Raw genomic sequence first — 19,277 nt, 5'->3', positions numbered from 1 at the left:
CCACCACATCCCGTGGGCCTCCAAGGAATACAGAATCCCTACTAATGTTTATTATCAATGCTGATCATAGAAAAGTATGTGATATAATTAGTAATTGTTTCAATGTACAATTTCTTAGATTAAACGACCACTAAGAACAAACTGTTTTGTGAAATCCTTGTACATTAAATTATAACATTATTAGTTACATCATTCGTAATTGATCAGTAAGTTTTTCTTTATGACTTTATTCTCAAAAAACAACACTGGTATGGTCCACAAATCTGTCACAATATTGTAGTTACAAGAACAGAAATAAATAAAATCAGTGGTGATAGAAACACCACCAGTAACAGTGGAAACAACAGCATGTGTGTGCGGGGCACGTTCAGAAGAGATCAGGTGACACACAGCATCCTGGGAACTGAGTAATGAGGACAGCTCTGGCCACGGTGCACTTGAAGGTTCAGAAAATAAATGGCACAGACTCACAGCCCTGTAGTTATATGCACAGAATCACAGCCCTGTAGTTAGTTATATGCATAAACTCAGAGCCCTGTAGTTACATGCACAGACTCGCAGCCCTGTAGTTATATGCACAGACTCACAGCTCTGTCATTGTTCAGCTTTCTAACAGATAAGAAGTCATAATTCAAAAAGAAATCTTGGGGGGAGGGATGTACAGCTAGAGATAACTATGAACAAAACAAAACAGAAAAAAAGGATCTCTTTTTCTATTAGCAGAACTCATTTCTGAAAAGTCTACTAGCATCGCTCAAATTCTGCCTCTGTCTCTCAACTGGGGAGACAAACATTGAGAGATTTTTCACCTTCCAAAGTCACACCTTTCCCGAAAGTCACCCCTCCATCTGTTCCTTTTCACTGTGGTCTTAGCGCACATGAGACATGGACAACCCACTTTACAACTAGATCTGTTAACAATGACTTCACACACAGCAGCGTCTCTAATTAAGGTGCAATGTATCATTCCGGGGCAGGGAATACTTAACACTTTGCATCTGAAAACGCTGAATCCATCCATTAAGACATTTCTAGCTCTGACACTTTTATTTTCTATTTCCCTTCCATTTGTTAATTAAAAGCAATTCCCCAAACTGTGTGCAATATTCAGCAATTTTGTTAGCAGTTGGCAAATTGGAGTCTTAATATTTAATCTAATTGGGAACAACATCACACAACTCATACTGAACAAGCAATTTAGTCGTCAGCTCATCATAAAACCCAAACAAACACCTTTGCAAGGAATGTCTTCATTTTTACAGTTTGCCTTGAAGGAAGACTCTGTTTGAAAACAGCGTCTTATTCAATCAGATGTTGCTGTAGGTGCCCTCCAGTCAACCATGACTCACAGCAACTCGATGAAGAGCAGATCCAGGCCTTGTCCTAACCGGCACTGGCCATTCTCGAGCCACAGCGTCCACCTTCTAGAGAGTCTTCCTCTAGTCCATGACCCTCCATGTTTCTTAGCATGATGTCTTTATCCAAGGACTGGCCCTTCCTGACAGCACACACACAATACTCTTTGCCAAAAGTACATATTAATTCTTCCTTGGTCTGTTTTAGGTATTGTCTAACTCGCATATGAATATAAGCAACTGAAAATACTATGGCTTGGATCAAATACACCTTAGTCTTTAAACTGGCATCCTTTCTCTTTAGCATTTTAAAAAGGTCCTTGATAGGCCCAGTGCAACATGTCATTTGACTTCTTGACTCCTGCTACCATGGCTGTTGATTGTGTTTTCAAGTAAAATGAAATCAGATTTCACTCAAATTCTCTTTCGTCAGATCAATCAAATCAATCTGATTGAATCCTATGCATACACACACGCATGCACACACATATGGTGCTCTCGTGGTGCAGTTAGTATAGAGTTGTACTGCTAACCTAAAAACAGCTGGTTCAAATCCCCCTGAGACCTCTCGGAAGACAGATGGGCCATCTCTTCCCAGTGTTCCAGGCTCAGCTCTGCGCTGGTCCATCTTGAGAGCAATGGGAGGAAAGCATGTTGCAGTTGTGTCTTTGAAGAGCTTGTCCTGACAGATCACCTGATGGATTCAACTCACTTCCGTTTGGCTGGCAATCTTCTATCACTCTATCAGCAGAGCTCCATATAAAATATACCTATTTCTTAAGCCTGGAGTAATCAAACACTGGAAAAGGACGAAATGGGAAGCTACTCCTGAAAGCATATGCATAACAGAAATACTGGAGCTAGCTGGCAATAATTATTACAGAAAACACTCCCAACACTTGATCTCACACATATACACTGAGTCACAAACAATGCCTGTTTGTTCTGTTGACAGTCCATGGGATAGTCAGAGCTCTTCTCCGACACACAACTCAAAGGCCTCAATTCTCTGTCACCTTTATTCATCATCAGCTCTCTGAGGCACAGCTGGTGATGAAGAAGACCCTGGCTGACTTAGGCATGCCTTAGTCTTCAAACTGGCATCATTGCTTTCCAGTGTTTTGGAGAAGTTCCTGACAGCAGACTTGCTCAGTGCAATCCATGTCCTGATTTCTTGACTGCTGCTACCAAGGGTGTTAATTGTTGATCTGAGCAAGACGAAATCATTGACAGCTTCCAGTCTTTTCTCCATCTATCATAATGTTGACTGTTACTCTTGTGGTGAGCCACATTATTTCCTTGGTGTTGAGATTCAATCCATAGTGAAGACTGGATTCCTTGAGCTTCTGCTGCAAATGTTTCCTCTCCTCATTTTCAGCAAGCAAGGTTATGTCATCTGGATAACGCAGGTTGTTGATGAGTCTTCCTCCAGTCCTGATGCTACAAACCTCTTCACTGAATCCAGCTTCACAAATTATTTTCCCAGAATACAGATTGAATAGATTTGGAGAAAGGATAGAACCCTGAAGCATATTCTTCCCGATTCAAACCATGCAATATTCCGACTCCATTCAGACAACAGCTCCTTGATCTAGGTAGAGATTTTTTTCATGAGCACATTTAAGTGTTCTGGGATTCCCATTCTTCTCGATGTTAACCATTAATTTGTTACAATCCACGCAATAAAATGTTTTTGCATACTCAATAAACACAAATAGACATTCTTCTGGTATTCTCTGCTTTCAGCCAGGATCCATTTGACAGCAGAAATGATAACCTTGGTGCCCTAACCTCTTCTAAGCCCAGCCTGAACTTCTGGCAGTTCTCCGTCAATGTCCTGTTGTAGCTGTTTTGTGATGATCTTCAGCAATATTTTGATAGCTTGTGATATTAATAATATTGTCCAATCACTTGCACAGTCTATTGTATCACCTTTCTTGGGAATGGACAAAAGGCATTCTAGCAGATACGTTGTTGTTGAATGCCTTCGAGATGAGCATGACTCACAGCGACCCCATGAAGAAAAGGCCTGGAGCCCCTCTTCAACCATCATTATAAGCATGTTATTTAAGAATAGATGCCACTCCTGCTTCCAAACCTGTGATAGTATGTTACTGTTGTTACATGCCACTGAGTCACCTGTGATGTACAGCAGCTCTGAACCTTTCCCTGTCCTAAGCCACTCTAACTCCAACACGTCAACCCCCATTTCCCCAGTTACTGTATCAATCTATCTCCTCCAGGGTCTTCTTCTCCTACACTGTCTGTCCACCCTTCCAAGCATGATGTCCTTCTCCAAGGACCAATCTCTCCTGGCCACATGACCAAAGTAAATGAGGCAGAGCTTCAAAATCCTGGTCTCCAAGGAGAGACTTGGTTTCACCCTCTTCGAGACAGACAGATTTCTTTTTTTTTTGGCAGTCCATGGTATGTTCACGACTTTTCTCCAGCACCACAACTCAAAGGCATCCTTTTTTCTTCTGTCATCCTTAGTCATTGTCCAACTCTCTGAAGCATAACAAGCAATTGAGAAAACCACGGCCTGGATTAGATACACCTTTGTATCTAGATTGACATCGTTGCTCTTCAGCACTCTGGAGAGATTCATGACAGCAGATTTTCCCAATGCAATTCGTCTTTTGATTTCCTGACTGTTGGTGTTAAGAGTGTTGATTGTGGATTTGAGAAAGCTGCAATTGCTAACAACCTCCATCTCTTCCCCATCTATTATGGTTCTGCAAATTGGCTCAGTAGTGAGAATCTTTTAGTCTTCTTGATGTTGAGCTTCAATCCATACTGAAGACTATAGTCCTTGACGTTTTGCAGCAAGTGCTTCAGGTCTTCTTCAGTTTCAGCAACCAAGGTTGTGTCATCTGCACATCGTAGGTTGTTAATTAGTCTTCCTCCAATCTTGAGGCCACACTTCTCCTCATAAAGCCCCACTTCCCGAATGATCTGTCCTACACACAGATTGAAAAGGTACAGGGACCGGATGCATCCCTGACACACTCCTTTCCTGATTTTGAACCATGTAGTATTTCCTTGCTCTGTTCTGAGGACTGCTTCTTGGTATAGGTTTCGTACAAGTAAGATCAAGTGTTCTTAACAATTTTCCTCAAGGTCAGCCACAATTTATTGTGACCCACACAGTCAAATGCCTTCGCATAGTCAATGAAACACAGACATTTTTCTGATGCTCTCTGCTTTCTGCCAAGATCCACCTGACATTGGTAATAATGTTCCTAGTGCCAAGACCTCTTCTAAACCCAGCTGGCATGAACAAGTATGAATTTCTCTAAAAATTCTCTTGGGAAACAAAATGAGATCAATATGGGATACAATTCTCTATACTATCAAACAAGGAAGAGGAGACTATAAAGTCATTGAGGAATAAATTTTACCTTGACTGAAACTATTAAACCCAACCTACCACCACCAAGTAGATTGAAACTCATAGCAATTCTAAAGAACAGCATAGAACTATCCAACAGGGGGGTTCCAAAGCTGTAACTCTTTATAGAAACAGATTATTCCAACACTCCATTATGGAAAAAACTTGTAGGTTTGAACTGTCAACCTTTGGGTTAGCCACCCAGTGTAATTCATTGTTTCACCAGGTTCCACAACAAACACCAAATGGAAAAACATTTGCTTTATGTCTGGAGTCATCAATATCTCTCTGCATAACAAAATATAAAGAGCATCTTCCAAGCCATTGTGAACCAGGCTCCATTCTGCTTAGCTATTGAGGGTAAACAAGATGTAGTGCACTTGGCAGAAACACATACATGAAGTGGGAAGGTGCTACTACAATGTGGAGATGCTACTCATAAAGTACATGAATTATTGAATGGAAAACCAATTTCCTACATAACCTTTTGCTCAAATCACAAAAAAAGAGCTTACAATTGGATGAAGTGTTTGGAAAAATAACCTGTGCATCTAGCCTTTCTCATGAGGCCATGTACTTGCTCCCTCACTCACCCCTCTGCCTAGTAGTAATAATTGAGTGTCCTCACATGGTGCAGGCACTGGATGAAGCACTGAAGACACAGTGTGTTCATAAAGGCATGTGTGGGCCCTGCCTCCTTGACTTTTCAGTACACGTGGAGGTACAATGAGAACAGACAAGAAGCCAAACAGCACCATCGAAGAGTCATGGGCAGAGAATAAGACAGGAGTTCTCCTAGGCTGGGTTTTCAGTTCAGTGAATTCTTGTTTCTATTATAAGAACCACTTCTTTCTACCAGACAACAATGAAACTCTTAATGGAAAATATAGTTAAGCCTTCCTAGCAGAGTAAGTACAATTGCTAGAGTTTCATGAAAGCACCCGTCATGTTTATGCACACTCGACAACTCGGAATACTCACAAATACGCATGCAATGAGACGTGGGGCAGGGAAACGACTGAATGTAGCACATGTAATTCTTGAATTAACTAATAATTGATTGTGTAAATTAGTGAAAAGAAACAGTAATAATTCTACTTCTGTGATTTCTAATTGTTGCTGCACTAAAAGAGTAAGGGAAATAGAGCCGGAAGGATAAGCTCCATTTATTCAATATTTACTACGTGTCAGTCACTTCAAATACATTCACCAGGAGAACAATAGAGCCAGCGCTGTCTGTGGTTCAGAATTCCCAATTAATTCACTAAACGCATAAATGGAGGCTGTTACCCAAAAGGAAACAATCGCTCTAGAATTGCTGATTGCAGGCTTGGGATCTTAGCTCAGATATGTGCTCTTAGGAACGATGCCTGCTCTTCAGATGCTTCCAACGTCCTTGTCTGTAGACTGCAGCTCACAGTGAGACCCTTTCAGGGACAGAGACACCTCAGGAGGGATCTTATTAGCAAAACTGAGTGCTTCATACAGAAGATAGTAGTTACTCAATAAACACCATCATCGTGTGTGTTTAAGCACCCTGTGACCTGTAACAAGCTCATATGACAAAGTAGAATAGAGTTTCCCACCCGGTGATCTTTACAAGAGCAGATTGTTAAGTAATTCTCCCGTGGAGCTGCTGGGTGGGTTTGAACAACTAACCTTTTGGTTGGCAGCCAAGTGCATAGTAATTATTCCACTGTGGTTCCTTGCTCAAAGCCTAAGTCTTCCTTTCCCCTGGCCCTGGGTTTCTTGTCTCCTAAGGTGTATTATAGCCATTGAGTCTACATTCCGGAGACCCTGTTCAGTGTCCTGTACCCCCGCACAAGCATGAGGTGAATAGTACCCCCTCAGATCAGGCAATGCAGTGAAGAATTACCTTGCTAGGAAAAGACAATATGACCTTTGAAAAAGTGATGACATTGAACCAAACAATAAAGTAAAATCTTTTCTGAAATCCCAACAATAAACATGGTGGGATGAGCTGACCACGGTCATAAAAGCAAGGAAATGCCAGGTGCTTCTCCACAGGCCTCCTAGCATGTGTCATATTGGTGGAGGCCTTGGGGAATCTCAAGGCAGAACACTGGAGATTTCGTCTCCATGGGAATAGAAGACACACACTATGATTCCACTGTTACTAAATGGGTATTGACTTGAGGATTTCAGTATGTCCAAAGCGTGGCTGCTCTTGTCTGACATCAGTAGAAAGAAACATGACCCTGTCCTGTGCCATCCTCACAGGCATTGCCATGTCCAAGCGCGTTGTTGCAGACACCAGGCCAATCCACTGCATTGCTTAACGATTTTCCTCTTTTTTAATAACCTCCCACTTTACCAAGCATAATGTCCTTCTCCAGTGACTGGTCCTTTCCTAACATCACGCCCCGTGTATACAAGACAAAGTATCACCTATTCCTAAAGTATATTCTGGATGTATTTCTTCCAAGACAGATTTATTCCTCCTGATAGTCTATTGTATATTCTATATTCTCAGCCAATACCATTATTGAAAGGCAGCCATTATTTTACAGACATCCTTATTCATGTTTCCCTTTACTGTGTTTATGAAGCAAATGCAAATATCATAGCTTGCACCAGGCATATCTTATTCCTGTAAATAGTATCTTTCTTTTTAACATTTTGAAGAGGTCTTTTGCAGTAGGTTTTCCTAATGCAATACATTGTTTGTTTGACTGAGGCTCCCACAGGCATTAATTGTGGATCCAAGTGAAATGAAACTGTGGTCAACTTCAACTTATCTTCATTATAATACGGCCTGTTGGTCCCACTGGGAAGCGTTTTGGTTGATTTCTGTTAAAGTGTAATCTGTATCGCTATTATTGTCTTTGAGTTTCACCAGTAAGTTCTTCAAGTCGTCTGCTCGTTCAAGCACGCAGAACATTGTGATATGTGTACTATAGTTTGTTCATGAATTGTCCCTAAATCCAGATGCCACATTTCCCCCCATCTACGTCAGCTTCTTGGATTATTTGCTCAGTTTACAGATTGAATGGTAAAAGCTTACAACCCTGACACACTTTTCCTGACTTTAAACCACCCAGTATCTAATATTCTAATGGGGGGGGAAAAACCCAGCCCCAACTAGATTAAAATGCCAAGGTATATTAGAATATAGAATACCACTCATATGGGGGAGAAGGATGGGTAGTCTCCTCTGACATGATTGAAAACCCTCCAGAGGGTCAGCTGTAGGTAGGATCCAATTCAACGGTACACAACACAAGAATGACACATGCAAATGTTGCTATCATGTTCATTCTAACTCATGACACCCGTGTGATAAACAGTAGAAGTACTTCAGAGTGTTTTCTTGGCTGAAATATTTACTGAGAGGAGGCCTAGAAGGACAGTGGCTAACTGTTCCGCTGTTAAATGAAAGGTTGACTGAGATTACCATCTGCATCATAGCAGTAAGGATGTGCGGTCTGCTTCTAAAAAGGTTGCAGTCTTGCTCTTTCTCTTCTTTTCTGCTGACATCATGGTATAAGTTTTGGTTTCAATCTTGTCTTTCTGGGTATTCTTTCTCCCTCTTTGTCCATTTTCTTCTTCATTTTAACTGTTACAGGGCCTACCTGCCATTCACTAGCTACGCCTCTCTCTTAATGCCTTAATAAACCTTTTTCTCTAATTTTTTTTTGTTTTAAATATTACAGTCTTAGAAATCTTTTGGGGAAGTTTCTTTCTATCCAGAAGGGTGATTATGGTTCAGGACCAACTTGACAGCAACGTATTTTCAAGTTTTGTGGAAGGAAGCAAATTGCTTGGGTTTCTGTGACTCCACTGATGGTTTTGAAACCATCAGCTTTGTGGTGAGTACCCACTTAACCCCTGGTGCTGCCCAGGCTCCCTTGGTGCCGAAGCAGGTCCTTCTGTCTAGGAAGCAGCCCCACGCAGGAGACCAGGCCAGCATGAGTGCAGCGCACTGCAGCTTTCAGGAAAAACCAGAAGGAGAAAAGGTCCCCAGCAGAGAGGCCTGAACTGGGCCCCATGTGACAAGCTCTGGGTTCAAGGCCGTCACACACTTAATTCCACTTACTCTTCTCGGCACAAGGTGGGGAAGACATCAGCTCTCCTTCAGCCAGAGGTGACACAGGAGCCCCTGTGACTGACGGTGCATCAGAGCTCGGGTTCCCAGGGACTGCACTCAGGCCTAGCTGCGTTTGTTCTTCTGAAGCTCTTACTGTCTGTGACGTGCACCACACAACACACTGCTGCATAGAACAGTAAGACAGCTCCTATTGCTGTGAAACTTGTCATTTACTGACATTCCCTTTTTGATGTCCACTTGTAGACATTCAAGGTCATGATTTATAAAATACTGATAACATTTCACTCAGCAGAGTCTTTCAGACTTAGTCATGTTGTTTACTGTTTTACGAGTTCATTGTTTTTCAGTGCTGCCTAATATAGTCCACTGTGTCAATATATCCCAGCATCTCTCCATCATTCAGTTTTTGATGGACACTTGGGATGTCTCCATCTCTTTGTTATTGTGAATAACGCTGCAATAAACATGGCTGTGCATACATCTATTTGTGTCACAGCTCTGATTTCTTTAGGTTATCTTCCCAGCGCTGGGATAGCTGGGTCAACCAGTATTTCCATTTGCTACTTTTTAAAATTAATACATCCCTCAGGAATTGTACCATCTCAGTCAAAAAAGGGCAACTACTGCATAGGACCAGTGTCATGTCCTTAAGATAGATTCAATAAGGGAGGGGAGGGAGCAGGAGAGGAATGGGTAGGTCGTGAACTCTGCTCTGGAGTAGTGGGAAGGATGTACAACCTGACAGGAATGGACAACTGGACACTAATGTTGGCAATTCACAGTCTGGAGAAGGACAAGCATTTCAAAGGGATCTGGGGGAGGGAGACGAAGGATATGTCTGGGAATGAGTGAATGAAAACAAACCTTTGTAAACTTTCACTAAAATCACAATTAAAATAATAAAGAAGACACTGATAATAAAATGTCATAATAATAAAAACTTCGTTAGAATAAAATAAGGTATTTCACTGAAGCCAAAAGTGATTTACAACTGAGTTGGTGGAGCAGAATGGGCTTTAAGTCTGTGGCTTACAATAACCTTCACTGAGCACATCATGTCTGTTAAAACATCACAAAACAATGGATCTGAGACGTGAGGGCTCAGCACTGCTGCGAGAGGGACCAGGCGTGCGGGCTACCCTGCTCCGCATGTTTCCTCCCATGGAGCCACCTTCCGCTGACAGACCCCGGATGCCTCTGCTGGGAAGCGTGGTCGGCAGGAACACCTGCTCCGTTACCCCCCTTACCCTGGAGCTCATGCTGCCATCTGTGTAGTCAAGTCATTGCTAAGAGTTCCGGGGCTGAGGAGACCTCCCAGGGAGGGGCGGGGGTCTCACTCCTTGCTCACGGTCCTTACTTGATGGGAAGGTATGGGAAGCCAAACTTTATACCAAATATTATATGAAAACCCTTGTTCAGGAATTGAAGGAATTACAGATATTTAAGTTAGGATTTCTCTTGTGGCAGATCCTAGAAAATGAGCTGTTTGTTCCCTGCAAGACATGAGACAGCAAGGGGCCCCCTACAGAGGGAGTGTTACTTCCTGAGCTAGAGTTCACCCTGAGGCATCAAGGTTAATAGTTAAGGGTAAACCAAATTCTTGCCTTTGTGAACCCTTCCTTCCTGAGTCAAGCAGGTTTTCAATAGAAAGAGCTTGGCTTCATTTGCATTGAATTCTCTTTGTGATTTACTTCCTGATAATTTTCAATAAAGACACAGAGAAGCTTGGCTTGGGGTCTTCAGTCGAGAACTGCTGGCCCCCTGTTTTATTCTCTCTGTTCTATCACATTCCTGGCTGTTTGTCTCATTATTAATAATTATAAAATTATTCCATTCTTTGGGACCCTCGGTCTGCAACAGGAAGGTGCAGGTGGGTACAGACATTGAGCCAGCACGACTGGATGGCCACCAAATGGAGGAGCCACAGGAAAAGAATCTTACTCTGCAGAGAACTCCTGAGCTAAGCTCTCAGAGCAGAGCAGAGAAGCATCACCAGAGAAGGCTCCTGGACTCTAGTATGAGACCAGATGTCTGCTTAGAGACACAGCTCCTCAGGAAACCAAGGCAAGAAAGCAAAGGAGGGCAAGAACCCCACCGTGTCGCGTGTCTGCTCGGAGCAGCTGTGTAAATCGCTCACAGACAGTCACTCCTGTGGTCTCTCTCGCCGAGGCCCACTTTACAGTGGGTGGGTGGGTGAGACCTCCTTTGTCGCAGGACATTTAGCAGAAAGGAGACACGAAGCCAGAATCCTCTCTGCTTCACATCACCACAGGCCTGACAGTGGAGACGGAGCGTGGAATGTGGATGCCTCCTTACCTGTGGGCTAGAAAGACCCACAACGTACTCCAGGCCTGGATCCTCAAAGCAATGCTCCAGCTGCCACCTCAATGTCCGCAGAGGTGCCCTGACACTCCTGCTGTCCCCTGCTATATGAGGCAGTGACCCACCTGCAGGGCAGAGGTCTCTCCACGCTCAGTGGCCTGCACAAACAACAGGCAGGCCTGTGTCCAGCACTCATTCAGCACACATGCACTGAGTGTCCCCATGCACTGTCAGAGCCTGGAGCGCTGGGATAGGAAGCAGGGCAATCCCAGAGAAATGCCCAGGACTGACTGTGCAGAAGGCACCAGGGAAAGGGAACATTTTTCCTAGAAAATCCAAGAGCGCTTCCTGGAGGAGGTGATCCCTGCTCCAGATCTAGGGAGGTGTAGTGAGCCTTAAAGCAGATGCTGGGCCGCTATCAGGTCTGCTAGAGTCTTTGTCTAGAGGGATGTGTCTTGAGAACACAAAAGGCCCTGGCTCAGAACCCCTAGAAACATTGTTGGCTGTTTTCCTGTGGATTTCCCAGCGGCAGGCTTCCGGGGAGAGCCTGTGACCTCAGCACAGTGGGAAGAGCAGGACTTGCTGGTGTGAGCAGCTGGGCTGTGATGTGATAACACAAAGGTCTCATGAGGAGCTCCAGGGCAGGGCTGGCTCTGGGGAGCCCGCTGCCAGCACCTCAGCGTCAGGGCAGCCCTTGCGCACATTCCAGCAAGCACTGCACACGGATGAGTCTGTGCCTGGCTTGGGGACACGGAGCAAGCATGGCGTCAAGCATGCCTGCGCCATGGTGGAGCCCTGAACCCTGCATGCCTGCGTGGAGATCCAGCCACTGCTTCCCTCTCTCCTCCTGGGTCTTGTGCCAGAGGCTCCGTGACTGGGGGAGACCAGGCACCGGATCCACCTTCAAAGAGGCTCTACTTATCTCTCATGCTGCCCCTTCTCAGCACCTAGGTGACTACCTCCAGGCCCTGTCCTACAGGAGGGTCCTGGCAACCTGTCCCTCACGTGTCCCAGGTTAACATGCAACATGGCAGCTCAGACCAGCAGGTGACACAGCCTGGGCAGCCTCCTTGGTCAGACCTGCTGGCTGGGCTCAGAGCTGGGAAGGGAGATGTCACAGGGCCATTCCAGCCCGATGCCTTGGCCAGTGTGGGCACGGAGCCCAGCCGCACAGAAGATAGAGCCCATCTGATGGAGGCGGTCCGAGCGCGGGCGGCATTGCTCACTCATCTGACTGCCTGACTAGCGCCAACACTGCACTTATCAAAACACATCATGTGTTAGTGCAGGAGAACGTTGCCCACAGACAGTGTATATGTGGACACAGGCTGCACATCACCAAAGACCCTGGTGCATGCTGATCAGGAAGAGAGGACAGGGAGTGGGCATCACGTGGGTCACAGTGCTGGGGACAGAGAATAAACCACTCAGATCAGAAGCTCGAAGAAGCAGGCAATGAGGGATGGTGCCAGGTGTGGCCAGGCATGGCTCCAAGGTCAAGGACTTCCACTGTTTCCTCCACGACTTTCTCCGAGGAGCCGTAGGGAAGGGGTAGCAAATGAAGCAGTCCCTGACTCTAGTCCAAGGGCTGGCACAAGGGTGTGTTTAATGAGTGTGAGTAATAAAAGGAAGGAATGGATGGACAAAGGAAAGGAAGGGGCAGACATGGCAAAGAGTCTCTAAACAGAATGCTTGGAAGAAGCTAGGAATTCACAGAGAAGATAAATATTGCAAAGTGTGGGGCTGCCCCACGAAGACCTTACCTCTGATGAGGTCGGCTTACAGTATCCAGCGCCAAACACCAGGTTCTCCAGAGACATGCCGGACTGTTCGGGCCCAGCATCTAGACCACCTTTGCCAAGCCACGAGCCTCTTCCTGGACGAGCGAAACTAAGAGAGAAGTGAAGACAGCAAGAAAGAGATGGCACCATTAATTCATCTCTTCAATGAAAGATCTTCAAATTTTGATGAAGTTTACAGCTGACTACTAAATGAAAGGCTGGCAATTCAAACTCACCTGGACAAAAACGCTTGGTAGTCTCTTTCCGAAGAGGCTGTTGTTGCTGCCAGCTGCCTTTGAGTAGCTCACAGCAACCTGACTCACAGCAACCTGATGTACAACACAATGACCCTCCCCTCATAGGGTGCCCTCCTTCCAAACTCCGTGTTCACGCTCGTTATTGCAGCCACTAAGCCGATCTCTCTCACTGAGGCTCTGCCTGCCATCTGCTGAGCCCCTCCTTGTCCACGCATCAATTCCTTCCCTGGACAGTTCCCCCTTCTGCTGACACCCCCAAAGTGTGCACATGAGATCTCATCACCTTTGTGTCTGGCTACGTTTCTTCCAAGAAAGACTTTTTTTGGCATCCCATGGTATCGTCAAGGCTCTTTATCCACACCACATTTCAAAGACAGCACTTCTTCTTTGGTCTTCCTTATTCCTTGTCCAACCTTCAGAGGTATACGAAGCAACTGAAAATATCATAGCTTTTGGCAAGCACACCTTTAATGTGACATCCTTGCTCTTAATGTTGTTGTGTGCTGTCTAGCCAGAACCAACTCACAGCTGACCCTCCAGTGGGTTTTCAGAGGCAACTGAATCGCAGAGGAGACTGCCCATCTTGCTCCCATGGAGAAGCTGATTACATAGAATCGGTGCCTTTGGGACAGCAGCTCCGCTCCTCACCGCCGTTGTTGTTATTGTTTATTACCATCAAGGTGGAACCAACCCACAGCTGACTCTCTAGCAGGTTTTCAGAGGCAGGAAATTGTAACAGAGAAGATTACTCTTCTTTTTTCCATGAAGTAACTGGTGAGTTCAAGCTGTGGACCTTCATGTTGGCAGCATAATTCCTTCCCCTGCTCCTTAAAGAGGTTCTTGTCATTGTGTCTGTTCAGTACAACACATTGCTTTCATGATTCTTGTTTTCTCCAATGGGTACTGATTTGAGGTTCCAGCAAAATGAAATCCCTGGCTTCAATCTCTTCTCCATTTCTTCATGGCATGCGCATTTTTGTTTTATGTTGAAGTGTAATATGTCCTGCAGATTATAGTCCTTGCTCTTCTTCATTAAGCGTTTCAAGTTCTCTTTACATTCAGCAAGGAAGGTTGTGTCACATGCATGAGGAAGATTGCTAATGACGCTTCCTCCACAAGGACTTCGACCAAGAAAACCTGGTGGGCAGTTCCACTCTGTCATAGGGGTCAGCATAAGGCAGAATGACAGCTCCAGGTTTTGTTTGAGTTTTGAGGAGCGGTACGAGGGAGGCTGTGGAATAAACCATTTGGAAGGAACAGCCCATCTCCTCAGAGCCCTGGTTGCATTTTGCAACGTGTGTCCAGCTGATTTGAAATGATGACCGTTAGTTCACAGCTCAACATGTAGCATATTACATCAGTGCTCATTTTTCAAAAATTAATCTCCTTAGTTTATTTGATATTTATGGAAAGCAAGTCCAGAATTTAACTAGGAGAGGAATAGAAGGAAAATTCCAGAAAGAAATTGGAACATGACTGAGTATAGATGTTCATGGACCCCTCAACATCTAATTTCATTTGCAGGGCACAGGCTGAAAGTTAATAAGTAAAACAATGTATTATTCATTCATTCATCATTTGTGTGTGACCTTCAATTAACTTCTGCTGGATCTGGAGATCTCCACTGAAATACAATCGCACCCTTCTGAAGGATAAAATTAAACTCCTTTCTTCTGTATCTTTCAGGAAAGGTAAAGGTTTTGTGAGGTTAAATTTTAATTTTACACCTGTTTCCTACTGATCAGATTTAAGTAATGTTGCTAAAAACAGGTTTCCAGAAAAGCTAGAGCTTGCTCTACTTGACAAGTATCTTCCTCAACCTTAAAGAGTTGCCTTTGTTCCCAGTCCCTGGCAGCTCACGGGAGGAATTCTTCCTGCCAAACCCACAGGAGACAAGACAGTGCTATTTTTACCCCTCCTTGGGGCAGTCCCTGTACCTCTTGGGAATTTTTCTCTGTGCTCTGTGCTGTCAAGGCGGCTGCAGATCAACCTGCAGCCTACACTTTGTTTCAGGAGGTTCAGCTTCCAACCGAGAGGTTCCAGGGCCTGCAGTCCTGAGTAGAACACCATCAGGGCTTTCAGCAGCAAAGGGATGGAATCTGCTTTCTCTGTCACGTCTGTGGGTGTCGCACTCCTCACCATGGCCAGTGGTCACTATCTGTGCCCCACCTCCTGTCTCCACTCTGACGGACCTTCTGCTCACAGCTGCTGGAGAGGTCTTTACAGAACAGGGAGTGGAGCCCGTCCTTGGCTCACAACGCTCTGGAAGCAAAGAGCTAAGGCATCCGGCTACTCAGCCAAATGCTGGTGGTTCAAACACACCAACAGTAGCAGAGAACCAGGATGAGGCAGGCTGCTCCCGCAGAGATTCAGAGCCGTGGGTCCATGGAGGCGCTTCAGCTCTGTCCTCCAAGGACCCCGTGAGTTGGGACTGGCTCAACAGCAACGGGTTAGGCTCCTGGGTTTCTCCTGCCCCAGGACTTTCAATGTCCCTTTTCTATAACAAATAGTTTCTCAGTTCTTGATGCATCACGGATCATTCCTGTTAGACGCTACTGAGTCGGGCCCTCACTCGTGATGGTCCCATGAGCAATGAGAGCAATGCTGCTGGCCCCACGCCACCCTTACGATCAGTGGGAACTGGACCATGTGACCCCATGGTTGTCATCAGCTGATATTGCAGAAGTAGGTCGCCAGGCCTTTCTTCCTAGTCTACCTTCCCTTAGAGGCTCTGTTGAAGCATGTGCAGAATCACAGCAGCACAGAAGACTCCCTGGCAAGTGGCAGCTGCACGTGAGGTGCCTCGACTGAGAAGTGAAGCTGGTCTCCTCGTGGAAGCCGGACATTCAGTCACTGCCCTCATGCAACGTCCCCTTAACCCTCGGACATCACCTCCCCCTGCGCTGCAGTGCCAGCTACTCCCCCACACCAACAACCACACACAAGTACACACAGGTGCCAGGGTTAGGCACACATGCCACACACATGTGCCAGACGCATACCCACACCGTGCAAACACCTGTGTCTCAGGCATATATCACACACACTCCCACACCACACACACATGTCCTGAACACAGAGACAACACACACATGTCCTGTACAGACACCACACACAAACATGTCCTGCACACACAGACACCACACACATACATGTCCTACACACAGACACTACACACATACATGTCCTACACACAGACACTACACACATACATACCATACACAAACATACACAAAAGTGTGTTGCACACACACCGAGGCACACCCACACGCACATATCAGTCATGCTCACATATGTATTGACATAACTCATATACATGCCAACACACTGCATCCCCCATGCTCACCCTTCCCATTACCTGCAGAGAAGCCCAGAGTCTAGCCCTCCCCCGGCACACGATACCTGTCTGCGCCGACCTCTCCTCACAGCCCCCATCTCACCCCCTCCTAAAGCGTACAGACCCGAGTGACCGCTGCCACATCAGAGCACCCTCAGACACAGTACCTGATGAGTGGCTGCTGCAGTGCCACCAGGGCGGCGTGGACCGTGACCGAGATGACCGACAGGTGGAAGTAGTCGAACATGACCGGGACCTGGTGGTGCAGCCCAGTCCGTGGGTGGAAGTGCAGGCCCAGCGTGCGGCTGCTGATCAGGGGGGCTCCAGCCACGTCCCGCAGCCTGGAAAGCGAGGGGGGGCTCCCGTTAGTGAGAGGTGGGCTCACATTAGTGGGGGGGGCTCCTGTTAGGGAGGGGGTGGGCTTCCAGGGCAGCTCCAGGACACACACGCTCCTTGAAGGACAAGATTGCCCCAGGACTGCGGGTGAAGAAACCAAGAGCAGGAGAAGACCGCAGGGACATCAAGCAGCATCTGGCATGATGGAGAGGCTGGGCAAAGGTTGGCTTATTAATGCGAGCCATTGACACACTGAATGTCTGCTGCTCCTGGGGACTGAACTGTGTTACCCTAACAAGACTGGAGATCCAACACATCATTACTCTCACATGCGAACAAAATACTGCTTGCCACTGAAGATCATCCAAAAACGGGCGGCATAATACCTTGAAGGAGAAATGCCAGAAGTTCAAGCTGGGGTTAGAAGAGGCCATGGCACTAGGGAGTTCTATCATTGCTGATGTCAGATGGACCCTGACCGAAAGCAAAGAATGCTAGAAGACTGTCTATTTGTGCTTTATTGCCTATGCAAAGGCATCTGACTGTGTGGATCATAACTATTGCGGCTGATATTGAGAATGGGAGTCCCAGAGCACCTAATGATGCTCATACGAAACCTAATCCTAGACCAAGCAGCCGTGTGTGTTTAGAACCATGAAGAGGACAAGGTTTAAAATCAGAAAAAGTGTGTGTGAGGGTTGTAGCCTCTCTCCTTATCTATCCAGTCTGCCCGCTGAACGAATCCTTTGAGAAGCTGGCTTGGGAAGATGGATGTAGCCCTAGGAGTAGAGGAAGACTCATCAACAGCCCACACTATGCAGGTGACATGAGCTTGCTCACTGAAAGCGAGGAGGGCTCCAAATGCTTGCTGCAGAAGATCAAGGACTACACACCACCTTCAGGATGGATTGTGTCTCAACACACCCGGAGAGCCTGGTGTTTAACCCGCAGATGATAAGATGCCCTCCAGAGCTTTGCTTATCCGCGCTGTACATAAAGATTGTTCTGATCGAACTTTCCACGGCAGATGTGCTGTAAGGAGAGCAGAGGCTGCGAGAGCCTGTACAGTCAGATGGGCCTTTGCGGAGTTGGGGTTGTAAAGCGGAGGGTGGCCTGGCGCAGGGGTTCTCAGTCACAGCAGTTTGATGTTGGGACCATATAATCCTGCTGATGATGGTTACTTCCCCTTCTCCGCTCACAGGGTGTCAATCGCACCCTCCCCGGCACCACGTGACAACCAAACTGTCTCCAAACTCACATCCAAACCCATCGCCAGAGAGTGGATTCCCCCGCCCCGAGGTTTTCACGGTTGCAAATCTTTATGAGAGGAGTACCCTGAAAACAACACCCAGAGTTGAGCACCGGTCTTACAGGAGCGCATGCCACCACACTGCCAAACACATTTTGGGAAGCAACATGGTCCCACCCCAGTGAGCACCGCTGGCCCAGGAGAACGCCACGATCCCTGATTCCCGGAGTTTAGACCCCATGGTCCTCTCTGCTCACTGCCCGGCCTGCACGGAGATAAAGACGCCACGAAGCCAGAAATGTTTTAAACCCTACCGTGTGCCCTCAGGAGGTGCTCTGCGGACTCATCACCCTTAATTCTGAGTTATGGAAATGAAAAAATATGGCATTTTCAACTCTCCTCCAGCCTCTGGCTTCCTCTTTCTCTCAGCTAATCTCAGGAAATGCCCCTCCTGATTGTTATTAAGTGCCTTGCATTACAGAGAGGAAGCTGCTCTCCAAATCCCAGTCCCACAGCAGCCAGGAGCCATAAATAGAAGAAGACATTTCATCAGTGGACCCAGCACTCGGCTTGCTGTATATATGATCTGCCTTTATCTTCAGAACAGACTTAGGAGGTGTGCATTCTATAAAGATGCCCATTTTACAAACGAGCCCACTGAGACTTAGCGAAGTGCAAGGATTCGTCTACTGACTCCTAATTAATAAGCATGGAGTCTGAGTGCAGAAGTTAATGTGCCTGGATTGAGTACTACACACAGGCTTCTCCATTACTCACTCCTCTGAGGACAGGAGAGTCTCATTCTCTGTCTCCCTGGCGGTAAATGCCAGGTCCTTATTCCTACACCATCTTGGTCCAAAAGCATCCCTGAAATCTTTTCAGCATTACAACAACACGACAGACAGACAGATAAGGGCAGCACGTAAGATACGTCAGTCAGGAATGGAACCCAGGTCTCCCATTTGGATAACGAGAATTCTACCACAGACCCAGCAACCCAAGTGTCTTTTCCAGGCTCTAGATGTGGGGTCTTGGGATACGAGTCTTCCCAGAAGAGCTTCCTGCAAGGGGACGCACAAGCCCACCTCAGAAGAGATCACTTATACCAGAGAATAGCAAGAGGAGGCTGTGGGAAAGGGCTGACGCCAGGGAACACCCAGAAACACCCTCAGAGAGGAGA

The 19,277-nt window shown here is 46.3% G+C and overlaps 1 protein-coding gene across 1 annotated transcript in view; it reads right to left on the bottom strand.

The window, feature by feature from the left end:
• Nucleotides 1–19,277, bottom strand: part of FAM135B (family with sequence similarity 135, member B) — a 139,055-nt gene that overhangs the window by 40,552 nt on the left and 79,226 nt on the right. The window contains exons 5-6 of the mRNA XM_006879268.1: nt 16,680–16,853; nt 12,901–13,027 (exon numbers count right to left, since the gene is read on the bottom strand). Of these exons, the coding sequence (XP_006879330.1) occupies nt 12,901–13,027; nt 16,680–16,853 (301 nt within the window). The remainder of the gene's footprint in view (nt 1–12,900; nt 13,028–16,679; nt 16,854–19,277) is intronic.

The sequence above is a fragment of the Elephantulus edwardii genome, unplaced genomic scaffold (assembly GCF_000299155.1).
Source record: "Elephantulus edwardii isolate Elephantulus edwardi_28Jun2011 unplaced genomic scaffold, EleEdw1.0 scaffold00003, whole genome shotgun sequence".
NCBI classification, from domain to species: Eukaryota; Metazoa; Chordata; class Mammalia; order Macroscelidea; family Macroscelididae; genus Elephantulus; species Elephantulus edwardii.
This window is presented reverse-complemented; position numbering and strand designations above follow the sequence as displayed.